The following is a 26,731-nucleotide window of genomic DNA, read 5'->3' on the forward strand; positions in this document are numbered from 1 at the left end:
GCCCCCTCCCCGCCAACTCCCATTACTGGAAAGCGAAACCAACTCCGAGGCGAGAGACGCTGCGAGATACGCGGAGATACGGGAGACCGGCAGAGATAGAGAGGCACCGGGGGAGGGGAGAGAGAGGGACACCGGGGAGAGATACAGACTGAGGCTGGCAGCAGCACAGGAGGATCATATTGGCTTTGCCTCCTCTCCAGTGTAGTCATTCTGGTCATCTGAGCTGAGAAAGGGGTCAGAGAAGGTGGCAGCTGGGCCCTCTGACACGCTCTATGCCCCGGGCACCTGCCTAACTTGCCCTGAGGATGATCCTAAACTGAGAAGGGATACAGACAGGGTAGGCGGGCACTAGAAGGGATAGAGACAGGGTAGGCGGGCACTAGAAGAGATAAAGACAGGGTAGGCGGGCACTAGAAGGGATAGAGACAGGGTAGGCGGGCACTAGTAGGGATAGAGACAGGGTAGGCGGGCACTAGAAGGGATAGACGGGCACTAGAAGGGATAGAGACAGGGTAGGTGGGCACTAGAAGGGATAGAGACAGGGTAGGCGGGCACTAGAAGGGATAGAGACAGGGTAGGCGGGCACTAGTAGGGATAGAGACAGGGTAGGCGGGCACTAGTAGAGATAGACAGGGTAGGCGGGCACTAGAAGGGATAGAGACAGGGTAGGCGGGCACTAGTAGAGATAGACAGGGTAGGCGGGCACTAGAAGGGATAGAGACAGGGTAGGCGGGCACTAGTAGAGATAGACAGGGTTGGCGGGCACTAGAAGGGATAGAGACAGGGTAGGCGGGCACTAGAAGGGATAGAGACAGGGTAGGCGGGCACTAGTAGAGATAGACAGGGTAGGCGGGCACTAGAAGGGATAGAGGCAGGCATTGCAATGGCAGGAAAAGCACTACGGAAAGACATCCCCATAGCTGGAGACCCCCGAGATTTGCAGGTACAGAAGGCATCCCAAGACGTGGGGGATGTTGGGGGGCGGAGATACCCCATCCTGGTGAACACGCCTCCTGCTCAGAGAGACCTGTCGGTGATCCTGGAGAAATATTTTGGATCCAGATCTAAGTCGGGGGGAGGGGAGTGTGACGTGACCCGGCTGGATGGACTGAAGTATCGGGTCTCCTTCTATGACGAGGACGGTGAGTTACTGGGGGTCATTCTATGCTTCTGCAGCCTGAGCCAATCTTACACGTCTCGTTTTTACACAATTAAAGCAAAGCTGAACTAAAAATTTAAATAACCATTCACAGGTCATACTGACCTCCCACATAGTTGATCTATTTCTCCTCTCCTGCGTCCTGTTTGACCACTGTCATTGATGGAATTCTCCATCCTCCATTTTGAAAATGGCCATTACCCCATACCAAATTCCTGGTCAGGACACTGTTACACTGTAATATCGCCCAATTGAGCAATAGCTAAGCATGGACTTTACCTTGCACATCAGTTGTCATTTTAGTTATAACTGAAAGCAGCTGATATATTTCAGTTCTGACATAATCTTGTCACAATTGGAAGAAATCGTAAGAAGAAAATGTTGAGCTTCTGAGAGGAACTGATGGCGAGGTAAGTATGTAATGTTCATTTGCAGGTACATCATGTGTTTATTTGAAATGATTTTACTTGGTTCAGGTTCCCTTTAAGAGCATTTTTGCACATGTATGTGATTTCAAACTGCAGCTACATGCGATTTCCTATTTAATTGCCCCACCAATGTGTTTGTGTGCATTGTGGCGGTTTTCTGTGTGGCTATATAGGTAAACTTAAAGGACTAGTATGAAAGGGAAGCAGTGAAAATTGCGCAGTGCTTTCCTACGCGGCAGAGTGTCTGAGCCCCAGATGCCTCTCTCTCCGCTGCGTGCCCTTCCATGCGGGGTTCTAATCGCATGCAATTTCCCGCTCACAAGGACACTATCCGGCCAATCACGGCAGAGCTTCCTATCCACGGCTTGTGATACAATTCTAGCTGAATCGCACTCACTGCCTGCAGCATCAGGACTTTCCAATCACCCCAGAATCAGGAGAGGGATTGCGTGTGTGTGGAATACGGCCCTGAGATAGTGTAGTCCAGGGGTAGGGACGGTCATTGAGATGTGAATAATTCCCGGTAGTGAATGCAGCGTTCTTCCAATGAGGCTCTGCAGTACTTGCGGTACAGTTTGCGCACTCAGGACAGCCGCACCCCATAGAATGACAGGAATGAGCTCCAGGCCTAAACTGCAAAAAAAGAAGATTCATTATAACATAGACATAAAATGAACGCTCACGTTAGACGGTAACCACAGTGTGCACCCCGCATGCGCACCACTACAGCCAGCAATACTGGGCACGGCACACCTTCCAAAACACAAACACTGGTGCACGTAACAGGCAGGGGCCCCTGGGCTCTGCCACCACCCGGGACCCCCAAATCCCCATGCAGCACCAGGAGGGGCAGGTGAACCCCGGTACTACCAGGGAATTCATCCACACTGCCTCTATATGAATGCAATACACGCGGGAAGCCAATGCTCCCAGCCAGCAATCCGCCATTTTATATGGTCCACAAACAGCCCGTCAGCCAAGCTAGTGTAATGGTACAGTATACACCCGTGTCTGCAGAACCAGATCCAGCAGGAATTACATAAGTTCAGCAACATTCATCTGAGAGGGTTCAGTCGCACATAATCGCCAGGGGTGCTCAGATAGTACTTTTTAAAATCCAAATCCGGTTCGGATATCCGAATCCGACCATTTAGATATCGGCTTGAACACGGATATCTGGACGCATTATCCGCTGATATCCGACCTATTCGGATATCTGGATAGAAAAACCGGAAGTGCCCTTTAAATAGCTTTAAAAAGGGGTTTTTAGTGTAAATGAGGCATGTATCATCCTTATTTTGTAAAGGGAAACACTAATTGATGATGTGGGGACTTCAAATCCCCCCCCCCCCCCAAAAAAAATGGCTGTCAATTAACATCAGGCCTAGGTTCCAGACAGCGGTCGTGCAGCCCACATTGTGTCCAAAGTCCAACCGCACAACTGGGACATGACAGTTTTCAGCCCCGACACCTCCAAAAAATTACGCAGCAATTGTGTTTTGGGGTAAATATAGGTGGTATCAGCAGCAGTGGCCTGTGGCACCCTGGCGGTGGGAGCTGCAAAGGCAGCAGGGCAGTGCAGCAGGTGTAAAGTCTGCCAGGAGCATGCCGGACGTGGTACTTGCCAAGTGGCACTTGTCATGTGGCACGTGACAAGTGCCGAGTGACAGACAGCAGAGGAGAAGACAATAGTGCACACTAACACATTAATGATTTAACAATAGTGTAGTGATAGTGAAGGGGTTAATCACTGAACAGCTTTAGGTTTATCACTGTATACAGCACTTGCTAGGCCAGCAGCACTGGAGCATGTCTCTCAGGAAGCATTCAGCAAGCCAGGACGATCTGTCTCATCATGGCAGCCCTCCTTATTATACAGTGGGGCTGGCCAGTGTTCCCTTCTGTGATTGGGTGCCAGGGCGTAGCCTGGGAGGCCTCTGATTGGCTCAATGAGGTCAGGTGGGGCTGGCCAGGGTTCCCTTCTGTGATTGGTTGCTAGGGCTTCTGCTGGGAGACCCCTGATTGGCTCCAGGAACGTCATCACCTTAGTTACAGTATTCAGATACGGATATCCACCAGATATCCATGGATATCTGGGTTATGCGACCAAATATCCGCAGATAGCTATCTGGATTTCTATAGCTATCTGGGATCCGGAATCAGATCTGGATAGCTTAAAAATGGTCGGATATCCGGGTTACCCATATATCCGGAATCCGGATGAGCATCCCTGATAATCACAGACTGTCACCAGCAGGGGGCACCACGTGCAGCTATACCCTCTCAGTGCCCCCCTCCCTATGCCAGGCCCTGACATACTGTATGACCCTGATACACACTTCTGCCTTCATGTTGGTGTTGTCCAGGGAAAGTGCTCCTGTGTAGCATTTAGTCATTGCTTCTGTGGGTGGGGTCTGCTGCCAGGTCCACGAGGCCATGTAGTGGCACTTGTACCCGCCTCCATGAGCCGCTTCATGTTTTGGCCCCTTCCTGCCCCATCAAAATTTTTGGATGGATGCCATGGCGTGCACTGCTGACAAACCAAACTCCGAGGAAGCTGGAGACCTCAACAAAACCAGTTGGTCCTGCATTGCTAGCTATCTGGTACACCACCATCCCCCAACAGGGCCTTACCTCTCCATACACCCAATATCTACCGCTCTGATTCACTAGTCTACACAGCACACAAGGTTATTATTCACTGAGCCTACACTGTACACACCAGTGTTACACTCACTTGTGCCTCACTTTAGCAATGGGTATCTTGTCTTTGACTGCCTCCTCCAACACTGTCCGTGGAACAAGCCCTAATGTTAGGTACACACAATACAATTTTCTGGCAGATTTACCTTCCAGATCGACTATTTCCAACATGTCCGATCTGAATTCCATTGATTTTCCCAGGGTTGTGGAGTCGGAGTCGAGGAGTCGGAGCAATTTTAGATACTTGGAGTCGGATGATTGTTGTACCAAATCCACAGCCCTGGTAAGTATTAGAGTGAGGAGTTGGAGTTGGGGCTATTTTGGGTACCTGGAGTTGGAGTCCGAGACTTCATAAACTGCGAAGTCAGAGTCGGATGATTTTTGTACCGACTCCACAGCCCTGGATTTTCCATTCACTTCTATGGGAAAATCGATTGGATCAGATCGGGCCTGTTGGAAATAGTCAATCTGGCAGGTAAATCTGCCAGAAAATTGTATTGTGTGTACCTAACATAGGAGGTGGATGGTGCATGTGTAGGAGGCCTGTAAGACCTTTAGCTTCCAGAGAGAGACATTGATACATATGGCGATTACAGTATATTGATACCTTGGAACCAACCTGACAGACCCACAAAGTCAGAATATTTAAAGGTCGGAAATGCCATTTACAAAATGATTTAATGATAAAAGCAGGAATTGCTCCAACAAAATTAGAAAGATATGGGCTCAGTGGAGTGAAAGGATGTTATTTGATGTTGTCCTCTGTATTATGCTCTGGAGTAGGAGTAGGAAACTGATAATGTATAGTTGCCAGACATGTCAGTAACATGGCTCACGCATTACAGGCATACAATAAGCTTTCAATCATAACTAGACATGTCAGCAGCATGGCCTGCGCCACCCGCAGGCTGGTCAGTGTAGTGCATGAATAGGTAGCTGTGGGAGGCATGCTGTCTGGCAGTGATTGCGGTCGGATGCGTCAGTAAGTCAGGCACATGGTTGTCGTATCATTTATTTCTACAGCGATCTCCATCTTCATAACTCAGTGTTCTCTTTATCCTCACAGCTCAGAGGAGAGTCCTGGAGAGGAAGAATTATCTCATAGAATTCACCACCTCTGTCAGAGTGCATGATGTCACCGAGATACCGCTTCTCAGTAGTGCTGGGGCTATCCGAGGCCGCGGGACTTCTGCCTCACCAACGAGGGGAGGTCAGCCTCCTACTGATAGACCAGCCACCGACAAGATCCACCAATCACAGGGGGTGAGTTTGTATTGTCCACAGATAAGGAAGATGACATTTCTGTAGAACTTTTCTGGTAAGAATAGAGACAGAATCCAAGCAATGGCAATGCTTCTGTCTCTAAATAAACTCGGAAGAGACTTTTCTTCAGTTCTATATGTAAGAAAATGTCTGAAATCATCTCCCTGGAAACAAAAAAACTGGGTGCAGTGTGCAAAAGGGTGGCATTAGTCAACAAGCTTGAGGTCAAGTCTGGCCCCGCTTACACCTTATGGGCATCCTCTGGTCGCTGTAACGGACCGGTATCTCTAGGTGAGGACTGGGGAATGAACATTAAGCATGAGAAGTGCAATATGTGTTATCATTTAGCATCTGTGGAACACGCTTAAAGTGTACCTAAGATGAACAAAAAAGGCCTTCAGGCTAATGGCTCCCTCACTGTCCTCCTGGGCCACCTCAATTCTTTGGTAGGCAGCTCGGAAAACCCACCAGTCAGCACAGGCTCAGTCCGACCGTGTGTGCTCCCCCATTGCGCTTTGGTAAGAGGGAGCATTCTGCACAATATGCTCACAGTGTCAGGAGCGTGGTGGGGGCCACGTGCACAGCCAAGGCCGTGCATGCACTGAACACTGCCACAATGGGGCTTACTGGCCAGGCTATATGAGGATGGCGAGGGAACCACCAGCCTTAAACTGACCCAGAGACACTGTAAATGAAAGATTTTTACTTACCTGGGGCTTCCTCCTGCTCCATAAGCACGGATGCCTCCCTCGCTGTCCACCTCAGTGCCTCCGTTTACCAGCAATCAGCTCCGGTATTCGGCTTAGTCAGGCCTAGTCTGACTCAGTGACGTCAGCCGGGGTCTTTTGCGCTTGCTCAGAAGCTCCACGCATGCATAGAAGGCCCGCCTTTGATGTCACTGAGACGAATACCGGAGCTGATTGCCGCTTAAAGAGGAACTCCAGCCTAAACAAACATACTGTCATTAAGTTACATTAGTTATGTTAATTAAAATAGATAGGTAATATAATCTCTTACCAACCCTGTTTTTAAAGAACAGGCAAAGGTTTGTGATTTCATGGGGGCAGCCATCTTTTTGGTTGAAAGGAGGTGACAGGGAGCATGAGATACAGTTCCAACTGTCCTGTGTCCTGATCAACCCTCCCAGTTGCTAGGCAACGTGAATAACAACATAGGAAATCCCATCATGCTCTGCACAGCATCAGGGGAAAAAAAGCCCAGGCTTTTTTTCTTTGATGGGTGGAGCTTAGATAAAAATGCAGCTAAAAAATTATGCTTTGGTAAGAAAAACAAAGTTCTGATGCTGTGAAACTGTTAAAGAAACACAAAGCCTTTTCAGTGCTGCTGAGTAGATTTTTAGTCCGGAGGGGGGTACTCACCTCGGGAGGGGGAAACCTCATGGTCCCAATGAGGCTTCCCCCACTCCTGTAGCTGCAGGCAACCCAGCGCTGGCTCCCCCGAAGCATCCCGCTATCCTTCCCCTTTCCTGGCTCCAGCGGGGGCGCTGTTGCGGCTCTCCGCACAGAGATAGGAGAAAATAGCCGATCTCTATCCGGGTCCGCTCTACAGCGCAGGCTCAGGAACTTGCGCCTGTACAGTAGAGCGGCCCGACAGTGATCGGCTATTTCCACCCATCTCCGAGCGCAAAGCCGATACTGCGCCTGCGCTGGAGCCGGGAAGGTAAATATTTACATCCCCGCTGTTCGGGGAAATTTATCTCCACCGCCGTGAGACAGAGGAGGACGGGGGAAGCCTCAATAGGATCCGGAGGCTTCCCCCACCCGGGGTGAGTATCCTCCAGGGGAGGTTTTTTTTGTTACAGGTTTTTTTAAGGGGGCTGGAGGAGGCCCCAGGTATATATATAATTTTTTTTCCCCTGTTCATGTAAGGTTTCCTTTAACCTAAATGCATGAACATTCTGTTGCAGTATTGAAAGAAGCTTTCCCCTTCCCTGCAGTCCAGGATCTCGTCAGTCCACAATTCCTCGCTACTATCAACTAGGAGATTACATGCCCAATCAACAGCTGATCTCTGTACAAAATCATAGTGGAAGGGTTTCCTCTGCACAGTAGATGAGGGGAGGGGTCAGGCTCTCCTCTGTACAGTAGATGGGGGAGGGGTCAGGTCCTCCTCTGTATTATAGATGAGGGGTCAGGCTCTCCTCTGTACAGCAGATGAGGGGAGGGGCCAGGCTCTCTGTATAGTAGATGAGGGGAGGGGTCAGGCTCTCATGTACAGTAGATGAGGGGAGGGGCCAGGCTCTCCTCTGTATAGTTGATGAGGGGAGGGGTCAGGCTCTCGTGTACATTAGATGGGGGAGGGGCCAGGCTCTCCTCTGTATAGTAGATGAGGGGAGGGGTCAGGCTCTCGTGTACATTAGATGGGGGAGGGATCAGGCTCTCTTCTGTATAGTAGATGAATAGGGGTTTTAATTGTGAATAGAGTGTCCTAGTAAGGGAATTCTTTCTGCCTAGGCCTATTTTCCCCAAACAGAGATGGTGGCCACCGTATACAACTGTATAGTAAATCACAACACGTTGTATCAGCCATTCCGCATGAGAGAGGAGAGAATAAAATGCCGGCATGTGGATGGCATCTGTGTTACTTGTCACAAGTAAAACCTAATATTTATTTAGAATATTTAATTTAATATGTTTGGCTTAAATCTAATTTTTATGTAATGTTTTGAGGTCACCCCTTTGTTAAAGAATTTGCAATTGCAGGCCCTGCAGGAGCATAGAAACAAAACAAAATGTGATCAGTGACCAATCAATGCAAAAGAAAAGGAAAAACAGCAAATAACTGCAGATACAGCTAAGGCCCGGTTCACATTAGCGTTCCCTGTCCGGATTCGCCGGGCCGGATCCGGACCGTATACTGTACAAACGGAACGTACGTTCGGCATAGCAATGTAAAGGCTATGCGTACGTTCAGATGCGTACGTTCCGTACAGAACGGAGCCGGATCGGATCCGGACTCCGGACACTTTTCCAACATGCGCTATTTTTCGGGTCCGGATCATCCGGCCCACGCACACGGACCGGAGCCTGACTGCACCATCCGGAAATAGAAACCAATAGGGAACGGAAAGCACAGAACACACTGGCTATAAAAACCTGACGTTCTACCCCACTTCCTATGCGTATTCTAGCGGCCATTTCGAATGAGGACACATGGGCCCAGCATATCTGGAGTGGAGCAGCAGTGACAGACGTGCTGGAGCTGTTGGCAGTATGTCGGACGTGGAGGTGAGGCCCTAAACAGCGGAGGACCTGATTCTACAGGTGCAGCTTCTGCTGACCTCCCACACCCCAACAATTTTAATAGTTTATTTCGCTATTTTTACCACACGGATCCGGATGGCAGCCTGATTCATGCCTGATGCAAACGGGCCGGATCCGTATCGGAACCGTACGGTTCGGATCCGGTCCTGATCCGATCCTGATCCAAACCGTTTGCATCCCAGAACACAAGTGTGAACGGGGCCTAATGCTGGCACCTTTCTGTGCATCTTATGGACCGCATAATAAATATTCTCACCCCCCACCCGTCTGTGTCTCCACCCAAGCTAATAGCATTCCCCACGGTCCCTGAAGAGTGTCTTCTCTGGTTGGTGATCAGCAAAAACTCAGTATACAGAGGCGCCAGAGTAGAGTAAAACGTTTTAAAAACCGCTTAAAAGCAAAGGGGAATGTTAGGGTAGACTTACCTCCCTCTTACAAAAAAAGAAAACTCACTTGAGTCTCGATAAAACAGAATTGACAAATGATTTATTCAACTCCACAAATGCAACGCGTTTCGAGGGCGGGACCCCGCTTCCTCAGGCAAAAATGGGAGCACAACTCAAGCAATAGGTTTGAGCGCCTCACGCCCTCGAAACGCGTTGCATTTGTGGCGTTGAATAAATAATTTGTCAATTCTGTTTTCTTTTTTGTAAGAGGGAGGTAAGTCCATCCTAACATCCCCCTCTGCTTTTAAGCGGTTTTTAAAACGTTTTACTCTACTCTGGTGCCTCTGTATACCGAGTTTATGCTGATCTTCTAGTCCACCCTGGGTGGAGGGGTGCATCCCCATCTACTATCTACAGAGAGCGACTTCTTCACCTGAGTGGGGTCAGGTCCTAATGCTCCCCACCTGCATTTATAGTGGTTGCCTATGGGTAACCCGCGTTTGTGAGTATATATATACATAAAATTGTATTGAACTCTTCATTTTACCTGACAATACTGCACCATATTAGGCTCTCAATTCTCTTCTTGTTTTTAAGCATCTCTGGTTGGTGAGCTCTTCCCTGTCTGGTATCCTATCTTCATCGTCGTTAGCATCCTTTCAATTCACCGTGACCCAAAACATCTGTGCCACTGGGTGACGGTGTGAGGGGCCACCTGATGAAACAAGACAGGGAGGAGTGTGCTGGCCAAAGAGGTGGGGGGCTTCGCTGTTGTTATACTATGCAGTGATCACAAAAATTGCTATTAGCTTGGGGATGGTGGAAAGACGGCTTGGAGGAGACCTGGCCCTGGCTGCCGCTGCTCTGATAGAGTGCGACAGGGAGCACTTACCTTAGGAGGGGGAAACAGCTTGGGCAGATGCTCCACAAGACCCTCCTGCACCATGAAGATGCACCAGGTGTAGAATATACTTTTCCTGCTTTTCACCCTCTAAACCTTGGAGCATCTTATGGTCAGGTGGGTCTTATGTTGCGAAAAATGGGCAATTACTCTTCGTGATGGACCGTGGTATTACACCCTTGGGATGCCTTTGGCTTTTGTATCTACTGATTGATTTATCACTTTTATTTTATTTTTTAATCAATTGGTCACCGATCGCATACTGTTTTGTTTTTACTGCCTCTGCGGGCCCTGTAATTGAAAATCCCTTGACAAAGAGGTCCTACAGATCCCAAAACATTGAATACAATTAAATGAAATCAATAACATTTCAGAATTAAAAGTAGTGCTCTATAAAGCGAACGCCTTGTACACACGGATGAGGTAAGTTTCCCGGCAGGGAGCAGAATTCCATCCCTTGGGCAAAAGTGAAGGGCCAACACTGTAGCACGCATTGCTAGACTCCAGGGCCAACTCGATATGAATTGGGGACCGCCATACTCGAGCTAGATTCTCTGCAGAGGCAGTTGGTTTTGGTCATCTAGGTCCAGTGCACCGCAGGTGGGACTTTGGAAGTAAATAAGGGCACACATTGGCTGTTACTTATAGGCCAATTGGAGGCTTTGTTGCTACTGTACAATACTTCCAACTGCAGGTAAATTACTAAGGGGTCATTGGGCCCCTCTGTTATTACTTCTTACAAGTAATATTACAGCAGTGAGCGGTAATTTTAGCTTGACACTGACGTGTCACTTTAAAGTTGCCGGTCACAAGCTGTCCTGCAGCTTACAATGGAAATCTATTGAGGTAAAATAGCACCCCTCCACAGACTGCAATGAATAACTTAAACATATACCGTATTTTTCGGAATATAAGACGCACTTTTTCTTCCCCAAAAATGAGGGGAAAAAGTGGGTGCGTCTTATATTCCAAAGATGCGGTAAATGTGGCCCTGGAATATACTTACCGGCTCCTGTTGCCGCGATCCTCTCCTCTTCGTCTGGCGCTCTTCATCCCAGGACGTCTTGTCATTCATTGTGAACGTCTTCAGAGCCCCAGCTGCCCGCGCGCCTCTTCACTGCAATCTTCGTATAGACTGCAGCCTTTCGATATACATGTGCTGCCGCCGCCATCCTTCCTAGTTACGGCGTCCTCCCCCGATGTCCTCCCTAGTTACAGCGTCCTCCCCGACGTCCTCCCTAGTTACAGCGTCCTCCCCTGACGTCCTTCCTAGTTACAGTGCCTCTGACGTCACGCGCACATGTGCGTCGCAGATCAACCAGCAGAGGGCACTGTAACTAGGGAGGACGTCGGGGAAGGACGCTGTAACTAGGGAGGACGTCGGGTGAGGACGCCGTAACTAGGAAAGATAGCGGCGGCAGCACATGTATATCGCAAGGCTGCAGTCTATGCTAAGACTGCGGCGAAGAGGACCGCGGGCAGCTGGGGCTCTGAAGACGTTCACAATACATGACAAGACGTCCTGGGATGAAGAGAGGAGACTGCAGCTGAAGAGGAGTGCCGCAGCTTGGACCCTGAAGACCTGCATCCTGAATGATGGGCGCCCTCTGATGAAGAAAGCCAGATGGGGGAGCAGAGGATCGTGGCGACAGGATCAGGTGAGATGTTTCATCAGGGTTTAGCTAGTGTAGTGTATTTGGTGGTGGCAGAAGGGGTTGGTTAGTGTAGTGTAGTGTAGTAGGTGGTTACAGCAGCAGGGGTTAGTTAGTGAAGTGTAGTGTAGTGGGGGCAGCAGGGGTAAGTGAAGTGAAGTGTGTGGTGTGGTATAGATGGGCAGTGTATCTTAGGCCAGTGTGGTGTAGATGGGCAGTGTAGTTTAGGGAGAAAGGGTCCATAAGACGCCCCTGCACCATAGACGCACCTAGGATTAGTTTTTTTTCTTTCTCTGATTTTTGCCCCCTAAACCTAGGTGCGTCTTATATGCCGGAGCGTCTTATATTCCGAAAAATACGGTATGTTTTACTTTCTGTCTGAATTCCCTACTCTTCAACAACAACAAGAAATAACATTTGTAAAGTCCTTTTTTCCTGCAGGACTCAAAGCGCATAAGCATAGCTCAGGCCAATAATTAGTTGACTGGTAAATTGTGGTAAAGAGGAAGAACTCTATAAGTCTGGAAATGCCAGGCTAAACAGGTGGTTTTTCAGTCTGGATTTGAATAGCTCCAGGGAAGGAGCTGTCTATACTGGGTGTGGTAGGGAGTTCCAAAGAGTAGGGGCAGCATGACAGAAGGCTCCGTCTCCAGATTTTTTGAGGTGCACTCTGGGAGTGACCAAGTTTATAGAACTTGCTGATCTGAGGTTGTGAGAGGTGTGGTGCAGCTTTAGCAAGTCCTTCATGTATCCAGGGCCCAGATTGTGCAGGGATTTGAATGTCAGCAGTCCAATCTTGAAGAGTATTCTCCATTCTACTGGTAGCCAGTGCAGTGAGCGAAGGATCGGTGTAATGTGACAGTGGCGAGGCTTATTTGTTAGCAATCTGGCAGCAGCATTCTGCACTAATTGCAGGTGGTACAGGTCCTTGTTAGTGATGTCGTGAACCTCCGATTTTCGGTTCGCGAACCCTGTTCGCGAACCTCCGCGGAAAGTTCGGTTCGCGAAAAAGTTCGCAAACCGCAATAGACTTCAATGGGGATGCGAACTTCAAAATTTACAAAAAATTCTACTGGCTGAAAAAATGATAGAAAACATGTTTCAAGGGTTCTAATACCTGGAGCACCCTCCTCCCTTCTACCCTCCTACCGGAGGGAGGAGGATCTCATCTGCCAGGGAATTATAGTATTTCAAAAGCCAGCTTACATACCATGGCTGGGGATTGAACCCAGGTCTCAGTGTATGGTAGGTAACTAACATATCCATTATACCACCAACACTACTAGCTGAAGCTAGCCTAGCATGTACAATTTATGCTCAATCCAAAAGAAAAATTAGACAAGACAAAATAACATTTATATCATGCTTTTCTCCTGGCAGACTCAAAGCACCAGAGCTGCAGCCACTAGGGCACGCTCTAGGCAGTAGCAGTGTTGGGAAGACTTGCCTAAGGTCTCCTACTGAATAGGTGCTGGCTTACTGAACAGACAGAGCCGAGATTCGAACCCTGGTCTCCTCTTTTAGAGGCAGAGCCCTTAACCATTACACCATCCAGCCACTGCTTAAGGATATGTAGCCAGGCATGGCCTTGCCACCATCAACACTACATGCTGAAGCCAGCCTAGCATGTACCATTTATGCTCAATCCATTTATGCGCAAAAATACAATTCCGCGGAAAGCAGTGACCATCCCTACTAGAGAGAGAGATGAATCTACCTTGCTATCTGGGGTTATCTTTGGACAACTGTTGAACACGAAAGACAAGGCCATGCTACATATCCTTAAGCAGTGGCTGGATGGTGCTACATATCCTTAAGCAGTGGCTGGATGGTGTAATGGTTAAGAGCTCTGCCTCTGACACAGGAGACCAGGGTTCGAATCTCGACTCTGTCTGTTGAGTAAGCCAGCACCTATTCAGTAGGAGACCTTAGGCAAGTCTTCCTGCTACTGCCTATAGAGTGTGCCCTAGTGGCTGCAGCTCTGGTGCTTTTGAGTCTGCCAGGAGAAAAGTGTGATATAAATGTTATTTGTCTTGTCTTGTCTAATTTTTCTCTTGGATTGAGTTTGGAGCTTGAACTAGTTTTGGCTAGTACTGTTGGTGGTATAATGGATATGTTGGTTACCTACCATGCACTGAGACCTGGATTCAATTCCCAGCCACGGTATGTAAGCTGGCTTTTGAAATAATGTAATTCCCTGGCAGATGAGACTCTCCTCCCTCCAGTAGGAGGGAGGAGGGAATAGGTAGGAGGGTGGAGGGAAGCAGCTGTCCCTTAACTAATGTAGTGTAGGCAGACAAGTGAGTCAAATGGCATAAGGACTTTGCATGGAGGAGGGAGGGGGGGGGAGGGCCTCCAGCAGTGAGAGCAGTGTGTTTGGCAACAATATGCCTGCTGACTGTGATGTAGAGGGTCAAAGTTTTGCTCAATAGAGCATTATGGGGTGAATCGAACTTCCGCAAAAGTTCGCCAACCACCAAAGTTCGCCTGGAACCATTCGCCGACGAACTGTTCGCTACATCTCTAGTCCTTGTTTGGGAGGCCAGCATAAAGGGCATTGCAGTAGTCCAGCCGTGATGTGATGAAGGCGTGAACTAGGGTTGGAAGATCCTCTGGGGGAATGAGATGTTTCATTTTTGCAATGTTCTTCAGATGAAATTAGGAAGTTTTGTTTACGGCCGAGATTTGGGTTCTGAAGCTCAATTCCCCATCGATTAGCACACCAAGGCTGTGCACAAGTTCGGAGATGTTTATGTCTGAATTCCCAATCCTGATTGGTGTTGCTTTAGGATAGAGCTGTTTTGATGGCAAGCGCTGACTTTGGACAACTAGGACCTCAGCTTTGTCAGCATTCAGTTTCAACCAGTTGTCATTCATTCACGCCTGTAGCTCAGTTAAGCGAGAATTTATTTTTGGAATAGGGTCTGTTCCCCCAAGTTTGACGGACAGGTATAGCTGTCTTCAGTGTAGCAGTTTATTTCATATTTTAGTACGGTCATGAGAAAGCCCAGATTGTTGGGCGAAACGATCGTCAACCCCTCCTCCGCACCTCTTGCCTGGTTTCATATGTGCCTTGTAAGTATTTGTGTGATTTTTATCAACTGTATTTGCTGAAGATATTTTTTGACATCCTAAGTGCATTCACTTGAAATTTGTTATGTGAGTTACTCTTGTATTTATGTTCTATTGGAATAATTCATATTTTATTAAGTTAAGCAAATTTTGAGTTATATAGAATAATAAATTACAACATAAACATAACTAGCAAGTGTTTTAGTCTCTGTAGATAATAGAGGATGTTTGGAAACAACATTGGCAATTAGGAAGTACAGCTACTAAATGTACTGTAGATGCGTCTATGGGTACTTCAGATAATGTTACCCATACTGGAGGCATTAGTAGGCACAGCCTTTATAAAGCAGTAGATCCCCATTTAATGTTGAGAATCACTGGTTTTGTAGATGGCTGCTGGTCTCTCCCTGTGCAGGTAAGTTGAAGAAATTAGGAATGTTGCACCTGTCTATGGCTATGAAAGTGGCCTTTACTTTATTGTAATATTTATTATTTTTGTCTCAGAAGTTTCAGGAAATCTGCATTACTTCAGAAATATGTGACTATGTTATGGAGATTTACCACACAGAAGTGGCAGACATGAAGAAACAATATAAAGTGAAGATTGTCCCTCAAGCCACTACAGAAGGATGGATGTATATAAAGTTCATTCCTCAGGGACCGGGTTCCTCAGTTGAGGCAGCCAAGGAGAGGTTTACTGAGAAGGTGCAGACCACCATGAATGACTGGTGCCAGGAGACTGTGGATTCCTCCTCTGTCCTCCTGCCATTCTCTGACATCAAACAATGCCTGATATCCCAGTTCAGCAACATCCTGGTGATACAGGAAGGGAAGAAGATCATTCTGCGTGGCCCTAAGGAGGAATTAGTCCAGGCAAAGAAGTGTTTAGAGAAAGGCCAGTATGAACCAGCTCATCCTCCGAGGCCTGAACCAACTCATCCTCCGAGGCCTGAACCAACTCATCCTCCGAGACCTGAACCAACTCATCCTCCGAGACCTGAACCAGCTCATCCTCCGAGGCCTGTGTCCATCTCCACCAGGGACATGAAGACTGAGATCCCGGTTGATGCGAGACACTTGGATATGCTGAAGAAATTAAAGCACCAGGAAATCTGTGACATTGAGAAGAAATATAATGTGATGTTGGCAGAGAAAAAAGAAAAGAATGGTATTAATATCACATTCACACCCTTAAATGGGTCCCCTGACCTTTCCCCCCACGCAGCTCACAGCTTCATCACTCTTCTGCAGGAAACCTTCTTCAATATTAAGCAGAAAGTAATCCCTGTAAAGTCTGATTTCTCCCAAGACCAGGTCAGTGTTCTTGAGGAGCAGCTCAATTTGGGAGGCATAAATGTCATCATGGAATATTCCAGGGGTTCTGTGGTAATCCTAGGCCAACCAAGCCATGTCGCCTTTGCTGAAGAGATTCTCACTGGCCACCAGAAGCTAGGCAGAGCTCCAGCAGTGACTCCCTCTAACATGGATTGGTTCAAATGAATTTATTAGAACCAAAAAAAATTATAAAATAACTGAACCAGGTAATACAATCAAATATAATATCACAAGTTTACATTCTTCTGAGCTGTCTTCTTCTTTAATACAGTTGATCTCAGTTACAGCTGTGTGAGTAAAAGGTTAATTCATTGCTCTAATACACTACATTCTTCTTTCCTATGGGAGAAAAATGAGTTAGCAACATACTTATTCAACATCAACTCCTACTTGCAATATACCCCTATATATTTGCAACTAGCAGAAGAGAAGAGAACTCTACTATAAACTGTATAAGTGGCTATAATAGCCTTGCCATAGAACTGAGCATATAGAGCAGCCAATTAGGTCCATACCCTATCAGTCCTCTGTCTCTTGCAGCCAAATCCATACTATGAACACCCTCCGAGGCCTGTGTCTATCTCCACCTTGGATATCCTGAGGAAATTAAAGCACCAGGAAATCTGTGACATGGAGATGTTAAGCCCAATCTACACGATACGATTCTTTGTACGATTCTATTTACGATCCGATTAAATCCAACATGTCCGATCGGGATTCGATTCAATTCGATTTGCCATTGCAAAACAATGCCAAATTGAATCGAATCGAATCCCTATCGGATATGTCGGATTTAATCGGATCGTAAATAGAATCGTACAAAGAATCGTATCGTCTAGATTGGGCTTTAGAGGAGAAAAAAGAAAGGAATGGAAGCATGGCGATCACATTCAGACCTGTAAATGGGTCCCCTGACCTTTCCCCCGACGCAGCTCACTGCTTCATCACTCTTCTGCAGAAAACCTTCTTCAATATTGAGAAAAAGGCAATCCCAGTGAAGCTTGGATTCCAGGAAGGAAGAATTGCTGCTCTAGATAACTATATGATGATGGCTGGAGTAGAGATTGTTCTGGAATAATCACAAGATTCTGTCATTCTCATAGGCCACCCAAGCCATGTTTACTTTGCTGCAGAGAAACTGAGTGGAATCTAAATGCCAAAAGTAGTCTAGTCCTGTCTGATATCAAAGACACTGTCTAGGCATCTTAAGTTAGAAATTAACGCATTCATTTCTATCTGTTTACTTGTGATAGACTGAATGTACATTTCTATAGAAAACCTTGTCGGATTTTAAGAAAAAAACAGTCCATGTGAAACCTCAATTCCACAAAGAAAGCATTGTTTTATGGGGGGGAAAGGTTGTGATGGCTGAAATGGCAATTGCTCTGGGATTCTCACAAGGTTCTCTGTTCTTTATTGACCACCCAAACCAGGTCATCTTTGCTGTGGGTGTACTGATACTGAGACTTTTAGTAATAAGTCAGTCCACTGAGAAAAATGGAGTGCAGAAGACAGAAAGGATGGGTGTCCTACAGGAGCATGTTCTGTGGACTGTTCATGCAGTGTTGTCATGCAGAAGAGGGAAAACTTAGAATTGAACTATACTTGTTATCTAAATCAGGGCTCCTTGAAGATCCTGCAGTGGCATGGTTTAAGTTGGGGAATTCTTCCTATGTGGGTAACATTTGCTGCATTTCATATGTGGAGTAACATTTGATACATTTCTTATGTAGAGTAATGTTTGCTGCATTTAATATGTAGAGTAGAATTTGCTGCATTTCATATGTGAGGTAACGTTTGCTTCTTTTTCTATGTGGGGTACTATTTGCTAGATTTAATATGTGGTGTAATGTTTGCTGCATTTCATATGTGGGGGTAATTACTGCTGCATTTATTATTTGATGGTCATAATTGCTACATTTAATATTTTGAGGTTATTGTTGCAGCATTTGCCTTTAAAACTGCCTTAAAGGACAACTGACATGAGAAGAATATGGAGGCTGCCATATTTATTTAATTTTTAAACAATACCATTTGCCTGGCTGCTCTTCTGGTCTATTTGGCTTCAGTACTGTCTAAATAACACCAGAAATAAGCATGCAGCTAATGTTGTTAGATCTGACACTAATGTCAGAAACAGCTGATCTGCTGCATGCTTGTTCAGGGGCTGTGGCTAAATGTATTAGAGGCAGAGGATCAGCAGGACAGCCAGGCAACTGGTATTGCTTAAAAGGAAATAAATATGGCAGCCTCCATATCCCTCTCATTACAGTTGTGCTTTAAAGGAGTACTGTAAAGAAAAAAAAGAGTTTAACCTACCCGCGCCGGAAGCTCCCGGTGACATCAGCGGGAGCAGGGCAGCGCAGTCTCAGTAGTTTGCGACATTAAAATACCGGAAATGAGCCATAGTGGGTGACCGGAGGATCATTTTGTCCCGGCGCAAGGTCAGGACGCTGAGTAATCCTCCATGGAATTCCTCATAGATTCTGGTCCATATTGACGTGAAAGTATCTTTGCAGTTTTTGCACAATTATCGGCTGCACATCTATGATGCGAATCTCCTGTTGCAAGACATCATGGGGGAATCGCTGCTTTTGTTGTGGGTGTTTTCTTTTCTTTTAGGAAATTGCTGCTTTAATATTATATGTGTGTTTTTGAGGGAGACAATGTTGTCTGATTCAAGCCTCTTGCACACTACATGCGATTCCGATTTTGACCCGACTTTACATGGGATTCTGATTTTTAATCAGTCCTGCGAGCTGTGTTTTTTTCAGCGTTTTTCTTCTTGTTTTGATAGCATCCAGGTAAATTGGAATCGCAAATCAGATCTGTGATTTGTAGTGTACAAGAGGCCTTAGACCCGGTTCACATTGGCGTTTTTTTTCCGGATTGGAACTGAAACGTATACTGTACAAACGGAACAGATGTGAAAGGATCCAATGTTAACCTATGGATCCATTCACATGCGTCCGTTGGTACGGATATGTTCCGGTCCCCGGACCTAAAACTTGCTGCAGGCCCTAATTTTCCCGACCGTTCTGCTTAGCGGAACGGATCCCAACAAAAATGCAGCAGCATTGGGGCAATGGAAAATGGAACATTTCTTCACACTAGTGAAGAAACTGACCGTTCCACGGGGGATGCGGGCATGTGCTGACGCGAACCTGAGCGACGGGAGGGTCAGGGAGTGTGCAGCAGCTGGGCGAGTGGGCTAATGTGGGTTTATACATACCTAATCTTCTGTAGCAGCCAGCGGTAGAGGTTTCTGTCTTCTTCCGCAACATGTGACTACATGACACGCCATGTGACTAGTCACATGACGCGCTGTGTAGTCACAGCGAAAGAAGAGGACGCCTCTACCACCGGCTGCTACTGAAGATTAGGTATGTATTTGCTTCGTGAAAACGGATCAGATATTGATCAATCATTGATTAGATCCGTTTTCACTATGTGAACTGAGCCATCCGGATCTGGTGAAGTGGAGACCGGATCCACTCACCTGATGCTTTTGGCTCAAAACACCAATGTGAACCGGGCCTTAGGGTCACTTTACTTGTGTTTTGGGAAGAAATTCGGCCCACTGCCTTGAGGTACACTCATTACGTTACAGTCGACTCTGCCTACATCCTATCATTGCCGTGTCCATTTTTTACCCAGGCGTGTTTTGTGTACCACACGTTCCCTTTATTCTTGGTGCCTCAGACCTTTTAGGATCCAAGCAACTCCCCGGCCAGATTATTTCTCTACTAAATATAAATGTCAGCCAATAATGGAGAGTTCTGATATTATATAAACAAGAGACTCATTCAGTAGTAAAAGTATAACCTTTATTCATCAAAACAACAATAAAACTGTTTATTTTCATACGTGGCAGTGTGAATACGAGTCAGTTCATTTTGGTGCCTGTTACGGATGCTGCCATAGGCCATAATGTTACAGCTATAGCGGCACAGCACAACTTGAATACATACATTTCTGTAATCTGGGTACTGGCAATAGCTGGACCCTGGATTATGCGACCAAAGGAAAAAAAAATTGGTAATCAGTAGGGGAGTAGGTTTCTTACATTCACCGGGATTATCTAGAACAGGGAGAGCTGTCTTTTGGCTTCTCCTTACGCCCAAATTACCACACAGCCGGAACAAATGTACTCGTGTAAATAGCAAAGTACACAGTACACCAAACCTAACAATGGCCTCGATTCATCATTCTCTTTGAGATAACTTTTTCCAGTTTGTTAAATTACCGAATTCGAAGTTTAGCGATTTCTAGTTGTATTCATCAAGGTTTTTCCGCATTCGGTGTGAATTCGATAACAATTCGGTAACCATTCGGTAACGTGTCGATATTTCCATTTTACAGCGGTACTTTAACACAAGGCCATAAGATTCCCATGGAATTGTGGGTAAAAGGCAGTCCTTTGAGCACTACGTAGCAACATTCTGAATAGGGCTTAACACCTGGACCAGGATTCTGGAAGTGGTTGGGACAATCCCACAATTTGATAGGAGCCTTTTCTAAAAAAAATATAGTGCAGCTAGCAAATTAGTTATCCCTGGCACTGCCTGTGTTCTCTTACAAGAGGATTCAAGAGAAATGCAGATGTCCTGTTATAGCAAATAAATCTATTCTCTTACAAATTTATATGGTTGCAGACCTTATTCTTGCCCTTCTGCACCTTAGAATCACTCTCAGCTGATACATAACCACTTCACATGGCTCCATCTTCTCTGTCAGCAATGATCTGACAGGAATAACGACAGAGCAGTGAAGGAGATAACTAATCCTAAATGTAACGCTAAACCACGCCCACTTTCTTTTTCATGAATTGCACTTTCTTCTGTTTGAATGCATCACTAACGAATTATGGCCTCGATTCATCAAGACTTATGGAATTGGTTAACGACAGTTTGGTAAAATACCAAACTCGATAAGTTGATTTCAGGATTCATCAAATTTATCTACAGCTGTTAGCGAGCATTCGGTAATAATTTGTGTGCATTTTGCAGTTTTTAGTGGAGTTCCTATTGCTGTTTTAGTGGAGTTCCTATTCAGGCTGTGTTAGAAAAAGATAGTACAAATAAAACTCCAAATACTATATATATATATATATATATATATATAAAGCCTATAAATATACTTTTCATAGGTTGCGACATAATCAAAATACACCTTCCCCCTTGAAAAAAAAAAAAATCTTTCAAAGACTATCCTAACTTATGGAAGACAATTAAAGACGAATATTTATTTACTGCATGATTACCGCTGAAATACTCATGTTTTACCTCACTTCATGCATTTAGCTCATGTTTTACCTCATGATCGGAAATGGAGAAAAGTCTTTCAGAATTGGTGTAAAAAAAAAAAGAGGAATATGCCTCATGAGATATTTTACCTACAAAAAAATATTTACCTCACATAGCTACCAGAATTGAGGCCTATATTTATATGTAGAATATGATCACTAGGATTACATGTAACCCAAGGGCACCACCCTAGAAAACCCCTCCCATCTTGTGTTGTCCTGGGTGGAGGAAGGAATCCCCAATATACTTCATGTGGGCATAGTTGGGGTGTGTTGACAAACATGTTGGACGATAGAGTTGGTGATATTCTCATTGTTTAACTTTTAACCACTCTGCAACCGCCTCAGGTCAATTGGCGGCCGCAGAGTGGCTACCCCAGGACCATCTAACACCTGATGCCTTTGAGAGGTGATCATAGTGATTGGATGTTGGGGGGGGAGAAATTTAAAAAAAGGCATTTTTATTAAAAAGCTAAATAAGAAAAAAGTTAATTAAAAAAAAATACATTGCAGCAGCAATCAGATCCCACCCACAGAAAGCTCTGTTGGTGGGCAGAGAAGAAAGTAAAATTCATTTGGGTGCTAAGTTGTATGGCTGTGCAGCACACAGTTAAAGCTGCAGTGGCCTGAACTGTAAAAAATGGCCTGGTCACTAGGGGGGTGAAAGCCTGTGGTCCTCAAGTGGTTAAAGGCACTAGTTTATTTTATTTCTCTATTAAAAAGCTTTGGCTCCACCTCCTATATGAATGAAACTCCATTTCATCCATCTGCTCTCTTCTATAAGAGTGGAGACTCATCCTCACACTACACTCTGGGTGAGGGAATGCGTCTGCAGGTGAACAGACACTGCGGATTTGCCTGGAAACTGTGGAGTATAATAAAAATATTAGGTGCCAGCTTGTAATCTACCAGCGAGTCGTACAGATCCAGGATATCTGCTGGTTTAGGTTTGAAGTGAAGAACCTGCATATTCTTCCTCAGTTCACCGATGTTGTCAGTCAGGACTTCAGCCAGGAGGATATAGAGGAGGCCATTTTCGTCTTCTGGGGTCTGAAAATTCTCTAGAGTCTTCTTCAGAGTCTGTGTGAAGTAAATCCCTGGACCATACCTTGTATCTGTAAAAAACAGAAAGAGAAGAATATATAGATTACCATTGCCTAGTCATACAGGAGAGCAGTGGTATAAGAAGATCTGTAGATGTAGCGGTCAGGCTTCATGCTGGAAACATGCACACAGAGCTGGTGAGACCTCCATGACTGGGCAGAAAGTCTCTACAGATTATAGCTGTCAAGCTTGACCAGCATGTTACTCATACCAGCAGAGCTATTTCTTACTAACATGGCACCCCAAATAACTCCTATGAATAATCCCCCCACACATCACCACCTAATACACACAGGCATACACAATATGTTTCCAATTTAGCGCAATCACTTTTCATTATAAAAACTGACTTCTGACCCAGTACAAGAGTTGCCAGCATACCAGTATATCTAGAGCACCTCTGGACAGCAAAAAGGGGATAGGCAGGAGGTGCAACCAGCGTACTGCAGGGAGGGGTGGGTGTGGCCACAACATATTGTGGGTGGGGAAAAATACTGGACATGATATACAAATATGGGTCTCTTTCCATTACACATGGTGCGATGTGACTACAGAGACGCATTGCACTGTGGATGCACTGAAACCAATGTAAGGCGATGGAACAGTTTCCATTGCGTGCTGGTTATGTGGAGCAGTACGGAGCGATCAGACAATCTGCAGCATGCTACAGATTCTCGCACAGCAGCATCTGTGTCCCGTCTCCTCCCACTGGCGGCCGCATCTCCCGATACAGAATTGTGCCACAAAAAGATGGAGCAGCAACAAACAATCCATATCCATGGAAAAAATAGGGATTCAATTTATACAAAAAGTCATCCATGGTCTAAACATCAACACAAATGCACAAAGGTGTAATAAAATACAAAAGATTTTTATTTAAGGACGTGTCCCAAAAAATATTAAAAACAAGTACACTGCCAGTTTGGACAAGGGGGAGGTATATATATATATATATATATATATATATATTTATAATATGTGTGTGTATTTCAGTTTGTACAACAATAACACAACCATCTCAGTACAGGTAGGGGTATATATACAGGTATATCCAGATAATCCTATCCAAATGGTCCTCACCTAAAGCACTACAAACGCTAATCTCCCTGATCAGGTAATGAAGTCAAATGATGATTACATGAGCGCTGCAGCAAAAGGAGAAAAATAAATATGAATACAAACCACCTTACCTCGCTAAAGCACTGTCCCCCTTCTGAGGTCCAAAAAGGCAGAGAAGACCTCACATGTATCGCACGCGCTGGTGCTTCTTCGGAGATTAAAATACAATCGATTGGGATGCCTTAAGTACATCCATTTCCCTGCCGCCGCAAACGTAACGCTAGGGGGCGTGGCCATACCACCTCTGCATCGCTTCTTACACAATGACGCGTAACGTGAGCGGTGCTGACCCGATGTAAGTAATTAGAAGTACAATGCATTCAGTGGGGTGGCTGGCTAAGTATCAAATATTAAGAATGTTAAAGCACCAATGTGCAAGATATAAATAATCAAATAGAAAATAAGTCAATTATTCAGAAAAGCATGATTTAAGGGCAGACCAAAGTTGCAAATCAAATGTGTTGTCATCTTGTGGGCAAAGACAGTACAGCATTGCTGAAGCCAATAAGCAAGAAGAAAACAGGAACAGACTGGCATACCGAGGACATCTACTGGTAAAATAGGAGATACTATGCTAATATTGGATATTAATAAAAATATACATACTGTGTGTATATATATATATATATATATATATATATATATATATATATATATATATATATATATATATATATATATATATATATATAAAATATATGTATATAATAATTCAAAAAAGTGCGAAGTACAAAAACAACAGCACCATGCCACTGACAAAAAGTAATCATGCGTCCAAAATAGACATGAAGGTGCGGAAATATATTTATATTAACGTGTAACAATATGTTTGATCCCGATTCATATGTGGCAGTCTTCTTGATTGAGGATGGGGGCTGTCACTTCCTCAAAAAAGTGCACGTGCTTGTCCAAAAAGTAAAGTGTCAGTGCTTTCCATAGATAAGTGAACTGGAACATAAAATAAAAAATAACGAATACAGTAAACACTGAATAAATATAAACACCACTGAATAAGCCGAGGGAATATCCCGTGGAAACAATCATGAGAAAACGTTTATGCCCATACTCACTCGGCAAAAAAGTGTAAACAAATACTGTGCATAAAAACAAACAAGGAAAAAGAAAAGGTGTCCACTATGTGAAAAAAATCTAGTCACCAGTTGTCCCTACTTACAAAGGACATATCCTGGTTACGATTTATAACAATTTTAGTCCTTCTCATGTTCCCACAAACATTGCAAGACCTGCAAGGAAAACTACCTTAAATAGTCACACCTGTGGTTGGTTTTTGAAAATGGCTATGGCAAAGTATATTTTTTAAAGTAGGTGCCCTTTTTGCTGTTAGACTAGGGTGATCTGTAAGAAAAGGACTGATGTCAGAGTCCAATTTCAATATATCCCAATGCTTTCCAAACCTTTCCGCAATTCTTGCCATTGTGTATTGTATGGTGTAGTGATTGTAATTTTGACATCCCTGTTCCTTTTTCTGGACCGTAGTAATTCAGTGCGCGGAGTGGCCCTTGCCCTTCTCATGCCTCTTTCTACATATTTCCTCTGATAACCTCTCGCCTTAACCTGTTCTTTTAGGTCAGTGGCTGCTAATTCAAACTCTCTATTCTCTGAACAGTTCCTGCGGAGTCGCACAAACTGTCCTATTGGTTTATTCCATTTCACTGATTCCATATGGTGCGATTGATACTGCAACAAGCTATTAACGGCAGTAGATTTACGGAAAAAAAGTAGTGGAGAGCTCTTCTTTAGGGTTTTTCCTGATCTTCAAGTCTAAAAATTCAACCTCCTGATCACTAACATTATATTTTAGAAAGATACCAAGATTATGGTTCAAGGTTTCAAACAATTCAATGCATAGGTCATGAGGTCCTTGTCAGATGATGAGGAGATAGTCGATGAATCTGAACCACCCCAAAATGTGGGGGTGGAACCGACTCATCGACTCTGACCACACCCACTCGCACTCCCACCAGCCAAGAAACAGGCTGGCGACCGAGGGCGCACACTTTGCGCCCATGGCCATCCCCCTGACCTGCAAGTAGAAGCGCGAGTCGAACACAAAAGCATTGTGTTTGAGTACAAAGTACAAAGTCCAGCAGGGCGAGTATAAACAATCTTCGGGCATTAGGAATATTACCCATTTCCAGAATATATCTGGCGGCTCGTATGCCCTCATCATTGCGTACGTTGTAATAAAGAGACTCTACTTCACATGTTATTAGTAAAAAGTCATCAGGAACATTCAAACAGTCAATGTGATTCAACAAATCACCCGTATCTCGAGTCCAATTATGTTACAAACGGTTGAAGATAATAGTCTATAAATTGGCAAGCCCGTTCTGTCAGACTGCCAATGCCCAAAATTATGGGCCTGCCTGGAGGTTTCTGTAGGTTTTTGTGCACTTTTGGCAACATATAAAAAGTCGCCATGACCAGTTTCTCCCTCCACAGGAAACTAAATTCCTTCTCAGTGATCGCCCCTTCGTGCCTTGCAGTATCTAGCATGCTCTTAACCACTTATCGACCTGCCCACTGCACAGGGGCGGCCGGAAAGTGGATCCCGCAAGGACCGCCTCATGTACAAGAGGCGGCGGTCCTTGTACGGGCATGGGCGGAGCGATCGTGTCATCCGTGACGCGATCTTCCGCCGGGGATCGATGGCCGGGGATTTAGCCTCCAGCTCGCCGGCCACTTAGCAGCGGCGGAGGAATACAGAATTCCGCCGATCAATGCGTATAATAGGCTTTGTAATGTATACAAAGCCTATAATACAGGCTGCCTCCTGCCCTGGTGGTCCCAGTGTCCGAGGGACCACCAGGGCAGGCTGCAGCCACCCTAGTCTGCACCCAAGCACACTGATTTCCCCCCTGCCCCCTGATCACCCACAGCACCCCTCAGACCGCCCCCTGCCCACCCCCCAGACCCCTGTTTGAACCCAATCACCCCCCTAATCACCCATCAATCACTCCCTGTCACTGTCGACACTATTTTTTTTTTTATTCCCTAAA

The 26,731-nt window shown here is 45.5% G+C and overlaps 2 protein-coding genes across 3 annotated transcripts in view; one reads left to right on the top strand and one right to left on the bottom strand.

Moving 5' to 3' along the window:
* Window position 1: 1 nt before the first annotated feature.
* LOC137525253 (E3 ubiquitin-protein ligase DTX3L-like) lies at window positions 2–16,421 on the top strand. Of its 2 annotated transcripts, none has more exons than XM_068246277.1 (3): window positions 2–1,142; window positions 5,357–5,553; window positions 15,356–16,421. In XM_068246277.1, the coding sequence occupies exons 1-3, from the start codon at window positions 884–886 to the stop codon at window positions 16,346–16,348; spliced, it is 1,449 nt and encodes a 482-aa protein (XP_068102378.1). In that variant the 5' UTR covers window positions 2–883; the 3' UTR covers window positions 16,349–16,421. The 2 variants fall into 2 exon arrangements, with proteins under 2 accessions (XP_068102378.1, XP_068102377.1); XM_068246276.1 differs by having other exon boundaries at window positions 3–1,142; window positions 15,353–16,421.
* A 3,567-nt stretch (window positions 16,422–19,988) lies between these two features.
* Window positions 19,989–26,731, bottom strand: part of LOC137525257 (protein mono-ADP-ribosyltransferase PARP9-like) — a 193,677-nt gene continuing 186,934 nt past the window's right edge. Inside the window, exon 7 of the mRNA XM_068246281.1 lies at window positions 19,989–22,603. Within this exon, the coding sequence (XP_068102382.1) occupies window positions 22,293–22,603 (311 nt within the window). The 3' untranslated portion in view covers window positions 19,989–22,292. The remainder of the gene's footprint in view (window positions 22,604–26,731) is intronic.

The sequence above is a fragment of the Hyperolius riggenbachi genome, chromosome 7 (assembly GCF_040937935.1).
Source record: "Hyperolius riggenbachi isolate aHypRig1 chromosome 7, aHypRig1.pri, whole genome shotgun sequence".
NCBI classification, from domain to species: Eukaryota; Metazoa; Chordata; class Amphibia; order Anura; family Hyperoliidae; genus Hyperolius; species Hyperolius riggenbachi.